Raw genomic sequence first — 20,221 nt, 5'->3', positions numbered from 1 at the left:
TTTTTTTTTTTTTTTTTTTTTTTTTTTAGTAATAATTTAATTGTCATAGAAAATAATAATAAAGTTAGCCGACATTTTTAATTTTTTTACGTTGAAAGTGAAAGTTTGGAAGAATTTAAAAGCCCACATTTTGGTTTGAAGAAGCTTATTTAGGTATTTACAAAAGGTAGGTTTAACTCCAAGGATCTTTTGTAAAGGATTGAATTCTATAAAAAAGATTTGAATAAAAATCTCCGCTTGTCAATTCTCAAGTTGAACTTTGAAGAAAAAATAAAATTTTTAAAGTTGTAAGTTTTGCTGTTTTTTAAAAATTACAAATATTAAAAAAAAAAAAAAAAAAAACAATATAAATTATACAGGTGCGTAGAACTTGTCATATTTTAATGGTAATATTGTGACGGAAAAAATCTTAACCGTAACGGTTCTACTTTGGAACTAATTAATTCTGCTTTTAAATTTCCATAAAATTTTAATCAATTATTTAAAGAATTAAAAAAATTTCTCACGATAGTGAAAGTAGAAAATGTCAAATATTTTCTTTACTTCTTGGAAAAAAAGAAATTTAAAATAAATTGCATGGAAATAAAACGAAAAGATTAATTTAAAACTTGTAATCTACAGTCACACTATGCGACTGCCGAGATTTACAAATTTTAAATAAAAAAATTTTGGCTTAATGATTTTTTTATAATTATAATCACACTGTACATAGTTTGAGTAATTTTTAAATAAATTTTAAAAATAATAGTGCCATCAAAGGATCAATTACAAATAATTTAAAGGGCGTATAATAAAAACTCCGTTTTTTTCCTAAGTCCAAAATCTTTAGTTTGAAGAAAAAAAATTTTTTTTTTTTTTGTTTTTCTACAAGTTTCATATAAAATTTTATTTTAATATAAAACGTGAAAAAATGTAAAAAAAAATTTTTTTCTTCAATTTAAAAATTTTTTTGGACTTGAAAAAAATAATAGAATTTTTATTATACGCCCTTATAGCATCCGAGGTGTGTCCCGGGAGGTGCTATGAGGGCGTAAAAAATTTTTTATTTTTTAACATTTCTCTACATTTCGGACAAAACTACATCGATTCCCGAAAAAAAAATTTTTTTATATGCCCTCATGGCTTTTTACCGGGACCTTTTGCGGGTCCTTTATGGCATACGCCTTTATGGCATCTGAAACATTGAAAAGCCATAATTTAAGGTCAAGACTTTTTCAAGGATACCAAATTTAATTATAAAAATTGATTTTATAATTTAATTACACTGGCTAAAAAATTTCGCTTTTATTCTTTTAATATTTGAAATTTTTTTTTAAAACTTAAAAAATGAAATTACTAAATAAAACTAAAACTAAAAATAATAAATATTTACAGGAAGCAAGGTGATGGGGTTAAATAACAATTGGAGTATTAATACATTAATCCAATAATTCTCAGAAAAATAAGATCTCCCTCTGACTTTCATCGTCTTCAGTTATCAGAGATATCCCCTACTTAAAAACAAAGTTATCACTTGATACGATAGTCTCTGGTCGATGATCAGCAAGTAACTCAGCATTTATACAACGACTGAAAATAAAAGTTGCAATTGTGATTATAAAAATGCAGAGCTTTGCATTAACGATAAAAAAGGCTGGAGTATTAAAACCGGTGAGTGATGAATTGTTACAATCGATGAAAGTACCGAAGAGACTCCTGTTAGGTCCAGGCCCGAGTAATTTATCGGAAAGAGTAATAAAGGCGATAAGTAATCCGCTGTTGGGACACATGCACTTGGAAACGTTTAAAGTGAGTAACAATGCGATTAACTAATGCTGTGTAAGTAGCAATTGTAAGTATGGTAATTGTTAGATAAGCGAGAGCCAAGTTATAGTGTACACATGCTGGTTATATTGTATGCATTATGATGTGTATAGAGATAGTTATTTACATAATTAGATGATGGATGACATTAAAGTTGGCCTCCAGTATGCATTTCAAACTAACAATAGGCTCACTCTCGCCATTAGTGCGACAGGTCACTCAGGCATGGAAGCTTCCTTAGCGAATCTACTTGAACCTACAGACACTATTTTAATAATTAAAGCAGGATTGTGGGGTGAAAGAGCTCAAGAAATAGCTAAACGAATTGGAGCACGTGTAAGTGGCTTTTTTATAATTAAATTAATTTATAATATAAATCTTTTTTTCATTTATTTTTATTAAATTTACAGATTCATGATAAATTAATTTAATTTATTATCTAAAAATAATATAATTTATTTAAAGCTGTAAAAAGGATAGCGGAGTTGACGGTTCACCTAAACTTGTAAATTTAAAATTTTAAAATTAACGAATTTCATAGATATTGCGATCCAAATGCTAAAAAGGCGTATTACAGCAGCTAGATAGGATTTTATGCTAAAAGGGCGTATAAAAAAATTTTTTTCGCCATTCAACTTAGAACTTCTCAAAACGTAAAGATTTTTCAGAAAAGTTTTTTTCAACGTACTAATGCCAAAAGGGCATACAAATTGATATGCGCCCTCCCTTTTGATATTAGGGACGCGAATTTTTTTGTAACAATTGTAAGCGTAGAAAAATTATTAGATAATAATTATAAATAATATAAATTTATATTTTAAAAACTGACGCTCAGGGGATTTAACTTCTAACCCTCATAAATTTTTATGTTATAGTTCCCAAATACATTGGCTTAGTTTATGACTCTCATACTTAAAAAAGATATATTATTTTTGACATTTTTACTCTTAAGCTTATTTCAATTTAATTTGTTAATTTATTGACAATTAGACATAAAAAAAAAAAAAAGTATATTTTCTTATGTATACTTTTGTCATTCGGCTATTTGCCTTGAGATAAAAATTAAATAAATAAAAAAAATAATAATTATTTATCGTTGATCTTATAGGTCGAGATTTTGGAGATTGCACCAGGATTAGCAGTAACTCTTGAAGAATTTGAAGCTGCAATTATCAAGTATAAACCAGCAGTTGTCTTCTTAACTCACTCTGAATCTTCAACGGGTCTTAAACAGCCGTTAATTGGATTTGGAGACGTTGTCCGCAGGTTTTTTGTCATCCGTATATTATTCATACGGAATAATAATTTTTAATTAATACAGTTAATTTGTAATTAGGCACGATGCGCTGCTGATTGTTGATGCAGTTGCCTCACTGGGAGGCGAGCCTTTTTTTATGGACGCCTGGAAAATAGACGCGGCTTACACGGGAAGTCAAAAAATTATCGGTGCTCCGCCTGGGCTTGCACCGATTTCATTTAATGAACGTGCTGAGTAGGTATTGATCTAAGTTGTTAATATTACTGAAAATGAGTGAGACAAAATTCTATACTAAAAAAAAAAAAAAAATATATATATATATATATATATATATATATATATATATATATATATATATATATATATATATATATATTTTGAATCAAGAGAAAAATCCATGAACCAAAAAAATAATTTAAAAAAATTTTCATGTATTTAAAAGACGAAAAAGTAGTAAATAAAGTAAAATTTATTTAAATAAAAAAAAATTTCTTAATTTATGAATTTTTTTACTCAAATCAAGAAGAGAAAACCCTGATTAAGAATACTAATTGAAAAGAATTTGGTAATTATTTACAATTGAGGTCAACCTTATTTTTGGCTATATTTAGATGAAAAATTAACATTTTAAAAATTTTTTTTTTTGCTTGTTTTTAATGCGCATTTGTGATGAAAAATATCGTGAAAGGAAAAAATAAAGATTTTGATTGCTTTTTTGTCTTTACAAGTTGAAAAAAAATTTATATTTTATTTTTTTTTTTTTTTTTTTATTTTATTTTTTTGATATTTTCGATGAAAATAAAGTTAGCCGACATTTCAAAATTTTTAAAAAATTTTTTATTGAAAAAATTTCAATTAAATAATTAAAAAAAAAAAAAATCTCATCTGTAAAAAATTTATAAAGCTATAAGTGTAATTTTTTAGTTGTAATTTAATTAATAAAAAAAAATCAAAAATGTTCAGACATCTGCTAACTTTAGAGTTATTGTTTTTGATATATATATATATTTTTTTTTTTTTGAAAAATATATAAAAAAAACTCATTTTGACATCAATTTTTTTTTTTTAAATTTAGATTGCGAAAAAAAATAGCAATAAACTTGAAAATAATAAGAAAAAAAGTTATTTAGGATTGTTTGTAAAAATAACAATTTTTTAAAATTTCAAAGTAGATTTTTAAATTAAAATCAATAATAATTAATAAATTTTTGAATTTTTACAGACGTAAATTATTTTTACGAAAAACTAAAAGCCCGGTATTTTACTGGGACATGGAAGAGTTGGGAAACTACTGGAACTGTTTCTCAGAACCCGTTAGGCGTTACCATCACACGATATCCGCAACTCTGGTGTATGGATTGAGAGAAGGATTGGCTCAGCTGGCGGAAGAGGGCTTGGAGGCATCGTGGAACAGACATAAGCTAGCTGCGAAGAAACTTCAAGAGGGCCTGAAAGCGCGGAAGCTGGAGTTCTTTGTAAAAGAACCGGAAAATCGTTTGAATACCATCACGGCCATTGTTGTCCCACCTGGGGTCGACCCTCAGCTAGTCACAAGGAGAATGATGAAAAAGTAAATCCATAAATATCAATAGAATTTGTAATAATACATCTTAATTCAATTTCATAAAAAGAATTGTAATTCTAAAGTTAATTTATTTTTAAATCGGCAGATGGAACATTGAAATCGCTGGAGGACTCGGACCGACTTCTGGAAAAATATTCAGGATTGGATTAATGGGAATTAATGCTGACTTGCTAATTGTTGACAAACTTCTCCAAGCTTTGGACGAAGTGTTGACCTTCGCGAGACAAAGCCGGCTTTAATAATACATGGAATTGTTTTTCATTCTTAATTTTAATATTATCTATAATATTCCATAAATTTTTGAACTTTAATCCGTTATTTATAAATAATCAGGCGGTCAAAAAATTAAAAAAATTTTTTTTTTTTAAACTCACAACAAATACATTTAAAGGACTGTTAGTTTTTTTAAAGTTTCTGACGGTTAGTTTTTATTTTTTACAACTAAGAAACTGTTTATATTTCATTTTTATTTTTAATATAAGAAATTTATCAATAATAATTAAATAAAAAATCATATTCAAATTAATCAAAGTAAAATTTGAATATATATCAAATTTTTTACTCGTAATTTTGATATTATATTCCATTTTTTTATGATGTTTTATTGAACATCATTAAAAAAAAAAAAAAAAAAAAAAATTAGCTACTGTACACAACAAGAATTAATTTAAAAAATAATTTTAATAAGTTAATTAAAAGAAATGAATTTTATTTACATTTAAATTTGAAAGCTGGTTTAAATTTTCCAGCGGTATTTTTTTTTTTTTTTTTTTTTTTTTTTTTTTTTTAAAGAATTGAACGCCCTCTTTTGTTCCGACAACTGAATCATAAAAAAGAAACGATTTAAGATTGTATTTAAAAAATTTTAATTAAATGAATTTATGCTTAATAAAAAAAAAAAAATATAAATGGATAAATGTAAATCAAAAAACATTAGTTAATAGTAATATTGAAAATTTTGCCCAATTAAATAAATAAAAATACATATTTTTAAAAATATCGCGAATACTTTAATAAAGTTTTAAAGTTAGAACAAATTAATCGAACTTTGTGTTATTAAAAATCTTAAAATTAAAGCAATCTATTTTTATTTTACTTAAATAAAAAAAGGGTTTGAAAAAAAATTTTTTCACTCACCTGTCATTTTTTTATGAAAATTATTTTAGCAGATATTTGATAATTTTAAGAATTTTTGTAATAAATAAATTATGGAAAAAAAAATTGACATTGAGAAATTTAAAAAATTAAAAAATGCAAATTTTTTAAAATAATTTTTTGGAACAAATTTATTTGTTAAAAAATTAAAAAATAATCAAGTGCCTGTTAACTTCAATATTATTCATTTTGTAAAAAAAAAAAAAATTTTTTTTCAAACTTTTCAAATTTCAAAGAAAAATTAAAAAAATTTCTAAAGAAATTTCCATTTTCAATAACGAATTAATTTTTTAATTTGAGTACAATATTATACAAAAGTTCAATTGAAGATGAACCTAAATTATGTCTTACATAAAAATACAGTGTGGGAAAAAAATTAAGAGTTTTTATGATCATTGATTTAAAGAATAAAAATTTAATGCCATAAATTTAAATTAAATTGGTAGATTAACATTTAAGAAGAAATACGTAAGTAAGATTTATTATTTTTAATAATGGAACATTTTTGAGATTATTAATTTTTATCATAATTTATTGATCAATTAATTAATTATTTATTTATTAATTAATTTGTCATTTGATTTTTAGAACTTGGTGAAGGATTTCAATGAGCTTGAAAACTTTTCTCTGCAAAAAATGGTTCAATAAATCCACAACTTAATCTAAAAAATAAAAATAAAAATAAAATTTATAAAATATCAAGTCCGTAAAAATAATTATTTATTACAAAAAACAATGATATTTATTAATTAATAATTTTTTTTATTCAAAATACTGAAATCGGCATACACTCATTACGAATATTAGCCCTTACGTATTGTCAACTATTTGTTGGTTCTTATTCAAAAAAATATTATTATGTATTTATATATATACTTACAACACTATTTATCGATAAAAATTTAATAATGCTATAATATAATAATATACAATTATTAGTTTTAAAATATAAATTTATATTAATAATAATATTTACTTATTTAATTTTAAACAGGATATAAAATACTTCAATGTCTTTAAATATCTATTAAAAGCTAAAATATTTATTGTATATTTAATCATAGATATTTAAAGAACAGTTTTGAAGTTACAAGGCACAAGTGAATTATTAAACGTTGAAAAATAATTTTTATCTTTATCTGGATTATTTTGGCACAGTATATAAGAGTGTATTAAATTTTAATATTAAGTATGATGTTAAGTTTAGATAATTGCGTATAAAAATTGGGCGTATATCGGCAAACTGATTTTTAAAACAGGAATTTATTGTTTTAAATATTATTTAAAATCTTCAATCGATTCGTGATTTAAAATTTGAAAATTACCGCCAAAATAAAAAAATTAAAATTCCCGCCTAAATAAAGAAAAAATAAAAATTAAGAGAAAGCAAGGCTGAAAAGCGCGTGGGATTAAAAATTTATAAAGTTGTGTTAATCCGGATTGAAATTGAAGATGATATTAATAACAGGCGATTAATTTAAGCGCATGTGGAAATTAATATCTTAAGGAAGCTATGTATAAGGTCAAGTTATGTCAACAATTTGTTACAAATAAGCGATATAGGTGTTTAGAAAATATTATTAGTTAATTTATGGTTATTATTCAAATACAGGACGTTTAAATTTTATCCAACAAAATTAAACGTCGGTAGCGGTGTAAAATATAAACCGGTGTGCCAATATAAACGCCCAAAAATATCTCATACTAAGCATCAACAAAATTTTCACTACCATTCAATCCAAGGCTCTTTTTTACACCCACAGTAAATTAATAGTGTAATATTTACTATGTTACAATAAACTATAGTTAATATTTATATACAAAAAAAATTATAATGTCGGGAATATTACAAAACAATTTATCCTCTTGATTTATTTATAATAATAATAATTTTAATAATAGTAATAATATCTAGATATGTATCGTTCAAGGATCCTGATGATAAATATCATTTTTAGCGTTTACACATATTCTTCACGAGCTTTAAAACAAATATATAAACTTATAAATATTTAGTATTATTACTTAGAAAATAAATATCGCAATGAGTGTATTACAATTTTTATAAATTCAAAAAAAAAAAAAAAAAAAAACGCTCGTGTGCTGAATGTTAAAAATTTTTATTTTTATTTTATGAATCAAGTTTTAATTTGAAAGAAGAAATAGTACATAGTAAAAAATTTTTGCGTCATTGTGTCAAAAAATTTAGTGTTAAATATTTAACATTTTTATCTGTAAATTTAACATTTATTGTGTTAAATTAACACAAAAAAGTGTTAAATATTTAATACAAAAAGTGTTAAATGTTTAACACTAAATTCTTTGACGCATTGACGCAAAATTTTTTACTGTTTAAATATTTACAAGTGGGGTCAATTATTTCAATTTTCATTTTTTTGAATGAAATTTCTATTTGATTTTATTGATATATTTTTTTTTTGAAAAATACAAAAAAATAACTAATTTAAAAAAAAAAAAGTTAATTAATTTTTCAGAAAGTGGTGATATTCAAATTTTTTTTTTTAATTGTTTATTTTTTTATGTACTTAAAAAAAAATATAAATTTTTGAAAAAATTATATAATCCAATATTCTATTGAGTATAATATGGGAAGATATGCAGTGTAATTTTGTTCTTTCTCCGTAGTTATGGCTCTATATAGGGTTGACTCCACTTGTAAATAATTACCGAAGAAATAATAAAATTATTAATCTAAACTTCACATGAACATTCTCTATTAAATCTATAAAACTCATATTCATACATAATTACCCACATTGGTAATTAATCTTGGATATTTATTTTTTAACATTAGCATTTATATTAAAATATATTAATTAATAATTAAAATATATAATAATGTTAGCGTGATGGATAACAGTTATAATAAAAATGATAACAATGAATAATGAAATAATAATATTAATTGATTAATTATAATTATAATTATAAGTATGTATAAAGTAAATATAATAATAATAATAATAATAATAATAATAATAATAATAATAATAATAATAATAATAATAATAATAATAGCAATTGAATAACGATAACTGACGTCGCCATCGAGGTTCTTCAGTCTTCTTTGGTTGTTGGGTAACTCGTTGAGGTGGGTGGTAGTAAAAAGAAGAAATTATAAGCCAAACTCCCAACAAATTTCCTCATTATTAATACACCACAAATTCTCGTTATTATTATTAAAACAATAATAATAATAATAATAATAATAATAATAATAATAATAATAATAATAATAATAATAATAATAATAATAATAATAATAATAATAAATATGATAATAACGATCATATATTCCTACTTACTTACCCACTCAATTGCCCTATCAGCCACCCTTTCTCGAGAAAGTACTTAACAAATATTTTCCTCAATAAAAATGACTGAGGAAAAAATAATAATTTGATATAAACGTCCTTACGTTCGGCTTTTCAGTTAATAAAAATCAATTGACAAATTAAAATCAGTCTGTCTGAAGAGCAACGTTCGAGATAGTCGGGAGTAAAAGATATACATACATATATATTGATATTGAGAGTGAAGATACATATAATATGATATAAAAAGATATAAGCAATTGATAGTATTGTCCATACACATCTATCACAATTTTCTCTACCCCCTTCTCCATTTAGATGTCATTCTTACTGTCAGACAATTGCAATTCAACCCAATGAATTATTCAATTCGCATTACTATTACTCTTCCTTCGTATCTTTTATCTTTTATCGTCTTCTTTTATTATTTATTTTTTTTTTTTTAACTTATATATTTTTTTTATTTAATAATAATGAGAGGAAGTGCAATAACCCTAGTGTGTGTTGGCTTTTTTAGTAATAATTTAAAAAATAAAAATACATCTGGACTGATTAAAAGAACCGATCTATAACGGATTACCATCAGAGATCTCAGCTGAGATCACGAGACGTCATCGAGTATTTGGAAGTTTTTGGTGAAGCCGAAGACGAGTAATAACGTTCTTGTTGCTGCGGTTGCTGCGGTTGCTGCTGCTGATGATGATGATGATGATGATGATGATGGTGGTTACGATGATTACGGTGATGCCGTCGTGAACGTTTACACTGTACGGTGCAGCAATCGTCTGCTTCCGGAATCCGTTCCCCTCGCTTGAGCTGGTTAACGATCGAATTGCATAGGGACCGTGGACATCGCTTCCTATCGCACTTCACTTCACCATTCTGATCAAATAATACGTAATTAGTTACAAAGAAGACGATATTTAAAGCTCTGAGTTATTTTTATCCACCACAAGTCATTAATGATAATCATGACTCACGGAGGTGAATTATTATTATTATTATTATTATTATTATTTTTTTTTTTTTTTTTTAACTTACTTTGCAGCGACACTTGACGCATTTTATTTCCCCGTGGGAGTGAATCTTCGGGTGCCAGTCGCGCCCGTTTTCGTAGGGCCCACCTACGGGATATCTGCATCCGCCGTCCGCCAGAATGTCTTCTGGAGTCCGTTTTGGGACGTAAAGCGACTGGACTATCGCCTGGTCACGTGGCAATGAAGGATCACTGGTTATCGGGCCTTGAGTGCCGGAAATGGGAATCACGCTCACCACTGGGCACTGCTTGCAGCACGCTTTTTTGTCTGGTCTTATCGCTGTTTTTTCATCGCAATCCAATGCTGGACATTGGACCCGTGGACATCTTACTATTAAATTTATTGGCTGAAAATATTTATACTAATATATTTTTATTTTTTCAATTAAATTAAGATTAATTTATGATTATTAAAGAAATTTCATTAATGTTAAAAAAAAAAAAAAAATTTTATTTTTTATAATAAAAGATTGTATGAACTTTGAATTTTTGAAAAATTTATCAAAAACGGCTGATAAAATCAGTCTCTAATTTTTACACAATTTTATTAATTATATTTTGCAGTAATTCATCTAATAAGGATTAATAAGTCCGATTAATATTATCCATTTTTATAAATAAAAAATAAAATTTAAATTTTTATTGATAATTTTTTTTAAACCTGCCAGTTAAAAATATATATTTTGATTATTTCTTGATAATAAATGCTATTTTTTTGGATCTTTAATTTTAGATAATTCAAAATAAAGATAATGAAAATTAATTCAGCAGATATTTATCAAATTTTAAGAATTTTTGTAACAAATAAATTTTGGAGAAAAAAAATTGACATGTGGAAACTAAAAAATTAAAAAAATGCAATTTTTTAAAAATTATTTTTCAGAAAAAATTTGTTTGTTTAAAAAATTAAAGAATTATCAAGTAAATTTTGTGTCATCTGAAGATATGCTAATTGCAGATTAACTTTTTTTTAGAAGACCTTCCAAAGATCGTTTATAAGGTCTAAAAAAATCATTTTTTCTATTAAAAAAAAAAAAAAAAAAAAAAAAACTAGAAAAATTAACAATTTTTAATTTTTTTTTTTATTCTGCTTGATTTTACGGTGCATTTATAATAAAAAATAAAAGTTAAAAAAAATTTTGGCTTTCAAGTTTTTGGATAAAATTTTTATTTTATTTTTTTTTTTAATAAATTGTTTTCAAAAAAACATAAAAAATAAAAAATTAAAAATTAAAAAAAAAAAATTTAACTTTGCCCAGCATGTTAATAATTACTGAACTTTCAATTAAAGTTTAGTCACTATCATATGTATATCAATTTTCATATTAATCAATTAAAAACTTTTTTAAAAAATTATTTTTTCAGCCCTTTAAGTGCGTAATACCATTTAAGAGGTCGAATATTTACACGAAATCAACAAAAAATAGTCAAATCAAGTCCTAAATAATAAACTTACATCACAAGTACAAATTGCACAAGTATCAAAACCAGAGGGTGGTAAATAAGGATGCCAAGCAGCTCCAGCAACGTGAAATTGTCCTGCGAGAGTACAACCACGAAGAGCTTCAATGTTACTTTTCTTCGAAGACATCGTTGACGTAATTGGATTGGGCGTCGTGCTCATTGTATTGTCACTAGGTACTGAAATTAAAAAATTTCAATTAAAAATTTTATTAATTCTTAATAAAAATAATATACATTATATTTGAATTATTTTTTTTTTTTTTTTTTTTTTTAGTAAAAAAATTTGTAAAATTTACTTTATTATATTCTTTAATGACTTTTGTAAACATTTATATTTTTTTATTTCCTAGGATAAATGCTGTCAATATTATCAAAATGTCTTGTAAAATAATTTTTAGTTATTGGTTTGAAAAAATTTTAATTTTTTAAAATTCTTAAAATTAATCAAGAAGATTAAATTCTTCAAAATTATTTACTTGATTCAAATAAATTTTTTTTTTTTTTTTTTTTTTTTTTTGTATAGAATTTAATAAAACATAAAGTTAATAAATTACAAAAGAAAAAACTTACATTGACATATAGAGCAGCAGTGACCAGCCGGCGGCTTGATCCTCAAACTAACAGGACAACTGAGAGGCGGACAGGGAACAGGATCACAGGTAGCGGTTCCTCGATGACAATGACACATGGAACAAGGATCAGAGTGCGCAGTCCACTGAGTCCCTTCCTCATAGAACTTAGTTTCATGAAAGCAAGAAGTGCTCTCCAGCTCAGAGCTCGACGAGTGAGGATTATAGACCAGCACTGAAGCAACATCATTATCAGCATAGTGAGGAAGACAACTAAGAGGGGCGCGAGCCTTAAACTGCGTCCTCACCAACTTGGTGCTGACATTACCGTCAACTTCAATGACTTCAAGGAATCCAATCCCTGAATCAATCCTGAACAACTCAATCAGCGACAGGCCAGTGACAGAGCCCTCCAAAATATTTCCATCAAACTCTTCAAGTAGCCTCCTGGACACCGGCGCGCCTTCAACCAGCAAAGGAACAGTTTCCAAGTACAACCTGCGGTTCTTAACATCTTTCTCATCCTCCCCGATGTCCTTTTTATCCTTTTTATCCTTTTTATCGTCTTCCGGCAGTCCTGTGAGTTCTAGCTCGTAGTGAAGCGAGCAGTCCGTGTCTATGGCGAGCCAGATCAGTCCCACGACAGAGCCGCTCACCGAGGAAGTCAACAGCGCAGGCGAGCAAGTGTCTTTAGCGTCTGCAATGTGTCGCTGAGACAGTCTTCCCTTGAGAACAGCTCCAGCTGGCGAAGCAGCGACCACCGAAAGCTCTCCTTTGAACAGAGTCTCCAGCAGTCTGGGCCCTGGACGGTCCAAAGATCCGTTTGCGGTGGAGCCGCCAATCAAAGTGGGCGTCAGGTCCTCCAATTCTGTCTTACGCTTGCCTCCGTCATCGACCAGCGTCACCAGTGGGCTTACTTCGTCAAGACCAGCGAGCTTCACGCCGTACTTGAGGACTCCGTAGCGGTCTAAATAAGCCCAGGCAAGGCCTGACGCGTGTCTTGACGGCTCTGACGGCAACAGCGCTTGGTACATGTCGCACGTGGCTCTGGTTCCGATTGTCCCGGTCAGCTTAACTGCCTGTGGGTCTTTTTTGGAAGAAATTGTTATCGACAATTTCCCTCGCGACAGCAAGCGCAAGTCAATAGCAGACAGAGCGCTTCTTACTTCTCCGAAGTTAACGTCTAAAGAAGGCTTGTCGACGACGATTACTTCTTGGAGGAGGACGTAGTCCTTTTCTTGGTGCTCGATCGTCACCAGTAAAGGCACATCCAGGATGTCGTTGGGCAGGAACAGCCCGTTGAAGACCAGAGACACGTGGATTGACGGCGCCGACGCTGATGACACTGAAATAATTGCTGTACCTGCAGCTCCGTACATCAGAGTTCTGTCTACTCCCATCGCTGGTTCCAGCAGCGAGGAAAACTGCTCCGTCGAGAGAGCTTTGTATCGCGTCAGTTGCCCCACGAGCAGCGCTTTTGACGTCGTTGCACTTGTCGGTGTCTCCCAAATGAGTGACACATACAGCTGCTCTTCTCGCATGAGTTTGCGGTAGTCTCGCGGCACTCGTCGCCACACTCCACACAATTTACCAGTCGCATTTTGGTACACTCCGCCCACTGGGTCTATTGTCTGCTCCTCCAAGATACTCCCCGTGTTGTCGATGAACTGAATACTTCTTGGGCGCGGTGTTGATGCACTCAAGTAAAATGAATAATAGAGATTCTTACGGTTAAATGTAAAACGGCCCGTTGCTACAAACTCTGACGCAGCTAAATAATTTGTTGATTCATTTACGCTGTCTACTATCTGCCGTGATGTTTTACCGCTTATTAAAGTTCCAAAGTCTTTAAAATAGGTTACGTGGATTAATTAAGAGGTATGTTTTGTGGAGTAAACTATTAACAAGACTTGCTTCAGTTGTTGGGTGAATTTTTTTTTTTTAAGTTGGAATTGTTTTATTTTGTTTTAGGTAATGTTAACGAGGCTATTTTAGTAAATTATCAAAATAAATTTAAGAATTTTAATAATTTTATAACAGATTAAATTAGCCGACGTTTAAAAATTTTTAGAATTTTTTTTATTGAAAAAAATTATTACAAAAAAATTAAAAAAAAAAAAATTTTTTTTTTTTTAATTTTGTAAAAAATTTGAAAAACTGTAAGTGCAATTAAAAAAAAATTTTTTTTTTAATCTAATTTAATAAATAAAACAAAAATCTTAAATTTTAAAACGTCGGCTAATTTTAGTATTGTGAAAAAAATTGTAGCCAAAAAAAAAAAAAAACAAAAAAAAATTGATAAAAATTTTTTTTAATTAAAATTGAAAAATTCTTAAATGACTGCTACCTTTAGTGTCATCAATAATTTTATAAATACAAATTTGTTTTAAAATATTTTTAAAAAATTTTCAATCAAACAAATTTGTTTAAAAATATTCTTAAAAAATTACATTTTTAATTTTTTTAAAATTTCTATATGTCAATTTTTCTTTTCTCATTTTTTTTTTGGCAAATAAAATGACAAAGAAAAAAAAATAATCAAAAATTTAACTTGTGAAAATTAAAAAAAAAAAGTATCAATGAAATTTTTTTTAATTATAATTTAATTTTTATAAAAATTAAAAAAATTTTTAGGGTTCTGTAAAATTCAGTATTATAATTTAAGAAATTACTTTTTTTTACTGAAGTAAGTCTTATTAATTAAATAATAGTTATAAATTTTTATAAAAACTTACATTTGAAATTTCGTTCCTCTTCTTCAACATTTTGCTGTATTGGTAAGTCCTGGGCAAGTTCCACGCCTATAAAATTATAAAATCAATTGATAAGTCAATTAACCAGTACGTATTATCTGCATAAAAAATAAATATCTTAATGAAACTAGTAATTAATAAATAGATATCGATGCGGTGTGGAAAATATTTGTATGCAGATCACGATGAGGTCGAGTCACCGGACCGAGAACCGAGGGATCGGAATTCACTTTGGAATTATGCCAAAGTCTTATCGATCATCGTACCTATACGCGGGTATACCGAGGCGAGAAACAAGATTTACCGATGTGAAGAAAAATGTCATACGTGATCATATTATAATTATAATTATAATAACAAAGTTATTTAATAACTTATTATTATCAATATTTTTATAAATTCACATAATAACCACTTTTTATTTATATTTTTCTTTTTTTTTTAATATTTTGCAGCATCTCGATAGAGCGCTAGACGTTCGAGGATCGATCACGAGTTAGGAGTTAATTCAATAAAAAACAATAAAATCACCATCATCATAAATGACAACCAATAGATAATGAAGACTAATTAGCGTAATTGATAATTATGAGATGAGGAAAAATAAATAGAAGGGGAATGAGCAAGCGAGCCGAGTTAAGATTGACTGGAGATAATGATAATGTGTACGTGGAGAAACCTGGATCTGGAGGTAAGTACTATAAAATAACAAAATAATTGGTCTTATAAAAGTAAATTAAATATTTTAGAGTGTTGTTTTCTGTTTACCCGATGAAAAAAGTTTTTGTCTAGATGATAATGATCTAGATATAATTGGATCCAAAAATTGGCCAGGTCCAATTATATATAATCATATATAGCTACACAGAAAAAAAGGTTCGAAATATTTTTCTTCCTAATTGTTTTCTTGAGCGAAAAAAAATTTTTTTTTTTCCAAAAAAATTTCACTTGTTCCAACAAAATTAATTCTCTTGCTTTAATAAATACGGATCTTGATCCAAGAAAATTTTTTTAAGTCAAGAAAATCTTGTTCTTTTGAGAAAATTCAATGAGAATTAATTTTAGCCGATATTTGATAATTTTTAGAATTATTGTTAACAAATAAATTATGGGAAAAAAATAAGAAAAAAAAAATTGACATTTAGAAATTTAAAAAATTAAAAAATGCAATTTTTTTTTTTTTAATAAATTTAATTGTTAAATAAAATTAAAAATTGGTCAGGTGACAGCTAACTTGAATGTCATGAAAATTCAGCCTCTTGCTCCAAAAAATTAAATATAAAGATAGAAGTAAATTTTCATTAATATTTTTATTGATTAACATGTCAAATGGGAAGATGAAATAATATTAAATAATTTTTTTTTTTTTTTTTTTTCATTCAATATGTATAATTGCACGCTAAAATAATATAAAATGGGTATCAATAATTAATATTTAATATTTTAAAACTGACAGTAATTTATATCAATTTTTTAAATAACTAGAATTTAATAAAAATTTTTATGATAGTTATTGTTATTACAGATGATTAAATATATTTAAAAATAATTTACACAGAAAAAAAAATTTCTTGAAGGTTGAATTTTCTCAAAATAAGAATATTTTCTTGACTCAAATAAATTTTCTTGAATCAAGATCCGTATTTTTTTAAAGCAAGAGAATTAATTTTGTTGGAACAAGTAAAATTTTTTTGAAAAAACATTTTTTTTTCGCTCAAGAAAATAATTAAGAAGAAAAATATTTTTTTTTTTTTTTGGTGTAGGGTGTCAATATTTAGACCCCTGTCAATAATTGGAGCTTTTACCTTATAAAATTAATTTGTTCAATTACTAAAATTCAAATTATTTAAAAGCATGAATATTAGAGGACAAGTGAAATTTCTCGTCAAAAAAATTTTTTTTTCGCTCAAGAAAATAATTAGGAAAAAAAAAATTTTCTTGGCTCGTGAACTTTATTTTCTATGCAGGTAAGATCAGCTCTAATTATGTATAAGCTTATATATAATTATACATAATTAAACAAAAACTTTTTTCATCGTTTAGGTATGAACGAGCTCTGTAGAGTTGTAACCGATCTAAGCCCAGCATCATCCGATTGGTAAGATCTGTCCCCATTCACAGCCACTGCCTTGCGTTAATCGCGTCGTTCCCTCGATCATTATGCATGCTAATATTTACATTTAGATTGCGCACGGTTTAATCGAAGTGACGCCATGCGGTAATATAACCGGCGCCATGGCGCTAAACACTGGCGCCCAGTTTCTCTTCTTCTCTGCAGTATTCTCGGTATATATATCTCTTACAGCTTACAAGTTACAACGGCTTGACATAACAACATGTCTCTCTTCATCGGTTTCATGTATGTACCTATCCTCTTTTTATTTCCTAATACCTTCTTTATTTTTCTTCGCGTCGTCACTCTTCTTCTGTATCTCTAAAATAATAATAATAATAACAACAACAACAATAACATTAATAATTATAATTATAAAAGATATCGATCTATGTTTATGATTTTCTAATACGCACAGTAGTGGCTCCTAAAAGTCGACATAATAAATTAATGATTATTTATCTTCCAAGTAGCCCGTACAAATGACGAACAAGTTTGTTCGCGGATAAAGCCACTGAGTGTGATCAAGAAGAAGAAGAAGAAGAAGAAGAAGAAGAAGAAGAAGAAGACAACTACGCATGTATGTATGTTTGTACATTAAATATATATATGTTTGAGAAATTCCGAGCAGACGTACGGACGACTAGTAACAGTGGAGGAGAACGTGCGTGAGCTCACGAGAGAAACAAGATCGATTGATTTATTGGCGCGAACCCAACAAGGCTGACGATCTTACAACAGACGAGGACGGCAAATCTCTCATTCTTAAATATATATGTATCATGTAAATTGACGCAGATGGGTTTGTATTGTATATTATGAAGCTGTATTGAGATAAAACTTTTAAAGAGACGGGCTAAACGATTTTAAAACTAGAAAAACAAATTTATATTTTGTAAATCATTTTTAATCGTTAATCGATTCTTATTTTAATCTTCTGTTGATCATGGTCAATATTTATGTCAGATTATATTTTTATATTATAATATATTTATTATATTAACGGTTTTAGAGTTAGGATATACTTATTTTTAGATGAATAAATAAATTATTCATTTAATGGTGAGTGATACTATTTTATTATAATTTATAATCTACCTTTTGACCTTTAAGGTCACGGTTATTTATGTTAAAATACTATTAATCATTAGTTTAGAGTTAAATAGAGCAGTTTACAAGCCATAAACTACTTAACAGCTGAGTAATTTCTATAATTACTTTAATGAGGAATATATAAGAGAAATTTTATTAAATAAAAATTATTTTTATTAATTTTAGGATTGCCTGGTTCCAGAATTAACGAATACTGCCGATAATACCCGAAGACTGAAATTTTTTAGGCTATAATCGAGCAAGAAACAAAGTATTGGAACAAACCAAATTAACCTCAAATAAAATCGGAACTTATCGACTTGTTCCGTAACTATTTGGAACACTTGCAAGATACTAATCTGATTTTATTTAAATGAAATTTTTTACTGGTAAATTCAGGGAGAAAAAAAAATTTATCATCACGTCTGGATTTATTTATGCACTGATAGAAGAATTTAGTTCTATTTAATAAGATTTAGTAATAGTTACCAAACCATTTATTTCCACCAAATAAATATTTAGTAGTATTTAACAAATTATTTATTGCTACACAATAAATCGTTTATTGGTATTGAAGAAATTAATTTTTTAACTAAGTTTAGCGTAAAACCCAACTCTTTTACTCAAAATAAACCAAAATAATTTTAAGTAAAAATATAAGGCATTATAATTTAAAGAATCTCATTAAATTATAATTTTTTGAGACGTTTATAAAATTAAAAATTAAACAAATTTTTAACATGCCGATAAAAGACAAATTGAAAAATTTAGTCTAAACTCTACTGAGAAATTACATTTAAGCCAATTGGGAGTATGTGTGTTTTCAAAGGTTCGATAAATCTCCCAAAATTGAGCTGAAAAAATAATCTGAGTCAGTGAATAGATTATGCATCACATTGGAATTAAAGCATAGCCAATTACCGGCAATATTTACCGAAGAAATATTTAGTAACTACTACTAAATATTATTTGGTGGAAACAAATTTTTATTTCCATATAATAAGGCTTTGTTTATATTAATTTAATTTATTTAGAATAAAAAAATAATTTATTAAACTGTAATAAATAATATTGATGGATAAAAAATATTTTTTTCTCCCAAATAAATGATGAAAATTAATTTAGTAGATATTTATTAAATTTTAATAATTTCTTCGAGAAATAAATTATGGCAAAAAAAAAAAAAAAAAAAAAAAAAAAAATGAAAAAAATATTGACATGTAGAAATTATAAAAAATTAAAAATGCAATTTTTTTTAAATTATTTTCCGGAAGAAATTTGTTTGTTAAAAAAAATTAAAAAATTATTAAATGACTGCTAACTTTAATGTCATTTAAAAATTTTGTTACTAAATTAATTTAAATCCTTCTATCACTGAGAAGAAATATAGCTGTATAATCTCTCAGAGATTGATCGGCGATCGGTTCAAGTAAATATTTACCTCGCTGTCTGCGGGTGTGGAAAAAAATCTTAGAGCTTTGTTAGTTTGAGTCTCCGTGTTGAAGCTATCCACTTTACACCCGACACTTAACACGCATTAGAGTGCGTTAATCTACAACAAATGTAAATGTCAGTAGACATAACAGCTCAATAGCAAAATAAAATTTATTATATTATATTATATTTTATTATATTTTATTACTTAGGTTATTTCTTCTTTTTTCTTGAAATCTCAAAAGCTCAAGTGTTGCAGCGCCAGGAATGGGAGAAAAAATTCCAGGCATGTGTTGTCGATATGTCAAGTGAGAAAGTGCAAGTGCATGTACTCCCATCAGCATCAGCCAGTGCCACCCATTCGCTAACATCCCCGTTTTTTATTTTTTAGCTTAATTTAGTGGACATTTAATGTATATATAAATGATGATCGAGGCGTATACGTGCGCACATACTCAATCAGGATTTGACTCTCTTGCGTGGTTCAGATGAGACCAAGATGAGATGAGAGCAACGACCCTCATACTCTGCTAACAGCTACTACTGCTACTAGTGATGATGATGATGATGATGATGATGATGATGATGACGGTGATGCTTCTTCTGGTGCTTCTGATGTTATTC

At 27.4% G+C, this 20,221-nt stretch overlaps 2 protein-coding genes across 3 annotated transcripts; one reads left to right on the top strand and one right to left on the bottom strand.

Moving 5' to 3' along the window:
- Nucleotides 1-920: 920 nt before the first annotated feature.
- On the top strand, nt 921-5,149 carry Agxt (Alanine-glyoxylate aminotransferase). Of its 2 annotated transcripts, none has more exons than XM_074251040.1 (6): nt 921-1,788; nt 1,939-2,139; nt 2,912-3,069; nt 3,140-3,295; nt 4,284-4,631; nt 4,732-5,149. In XM_074251040.1, the coding sequence occupies exons 1-6, from the start codon at nt 1,603-1,605 to the stop codon at nt 4,883-4,885; spliced, it is 1,203 nt and encodes a 400-aa protein (XP_074107141.1). In that variant the 5' UTR covers nt 921-1,602; the 3' UTR covers nt 4,886-5,149. The 2 variants fall into 2 exon arrangements, with proteins under 2 accessions (XP_074107141.1, XP_074107877.1); XM_074251776.1 differs by having other exon boundaries at nt 1,678-1,788; nt 1,852-2,139; nt 4,732-5,146.
- Nucleotides 5,150-9,321: 4,172 nt separating this feature from the next.
- On the bottom strand, nt 9,322-15,010 carry LOC141523862 (dorsal-ventral patterning protein Sog-like; the record flags this gene model as incomplete). Its single annotated transcript, XM_074241192.1, has 5 exons — nt 9,322-10,018; nt 10,178-10,519; nt 11,629-11,813; nt 12,207-14,051; nt 14,941-15,010. Coding segments are annotated over 5 exons (2,733 nt in total), but the record flags the coding sequence as incomplete, so codon positions are not given.
- Between the last annotated feature and the right edge of the window lie 5,211 nt (nt 15,011-20,221).

This window comes from Cotesia typhae, unplaced genomic scaffold (assembly GCF_013202065.1).
Source record: "Cotesia typhae breed Kobodo isofemale line unplaced genomic scaffold, CoteBio_Ctyphae contig_10, whole genome shotgun sequence".
NCBI lineage: Eukaryota > Metazoa > Arthropoda > Insecta > Hymenoptera > Braconidae > Cotesia > Cotesia typhae.
The sequence above is the reverse complement of the archived record's forward strand: the minus strand, read 5'-3'. Positions and strand labels throughout refer to the sequence as shown.

What these genes read in the sequence shown, in the direction of transcription:
- Agxt (XM_074251040.1), top strand. Translation starts at nt 1,603, where the DNA reads ATGCAGAGCTTTGCATTAACGATAAAAAAGGCTGGAGTATTAAAACCG. An exon ending in CTAAACGAATTGGAGCACGT is followed by an intron (nt 2,140 to 2,911) that starts GTAAGTGGCTTT and finishes TTGATCTTATAG; the next exon opens with GTCGAGATTTTGGAGATTGC. An exon ending in ACAAGGAGAATGATGAAAAA is followed by an intron (nt 4,632 to 4,731) that starts GTAAATCCATAA and finishes TTAAATCGGCAG; the next exon opens with ATGGAACATTGAAATCGCTG.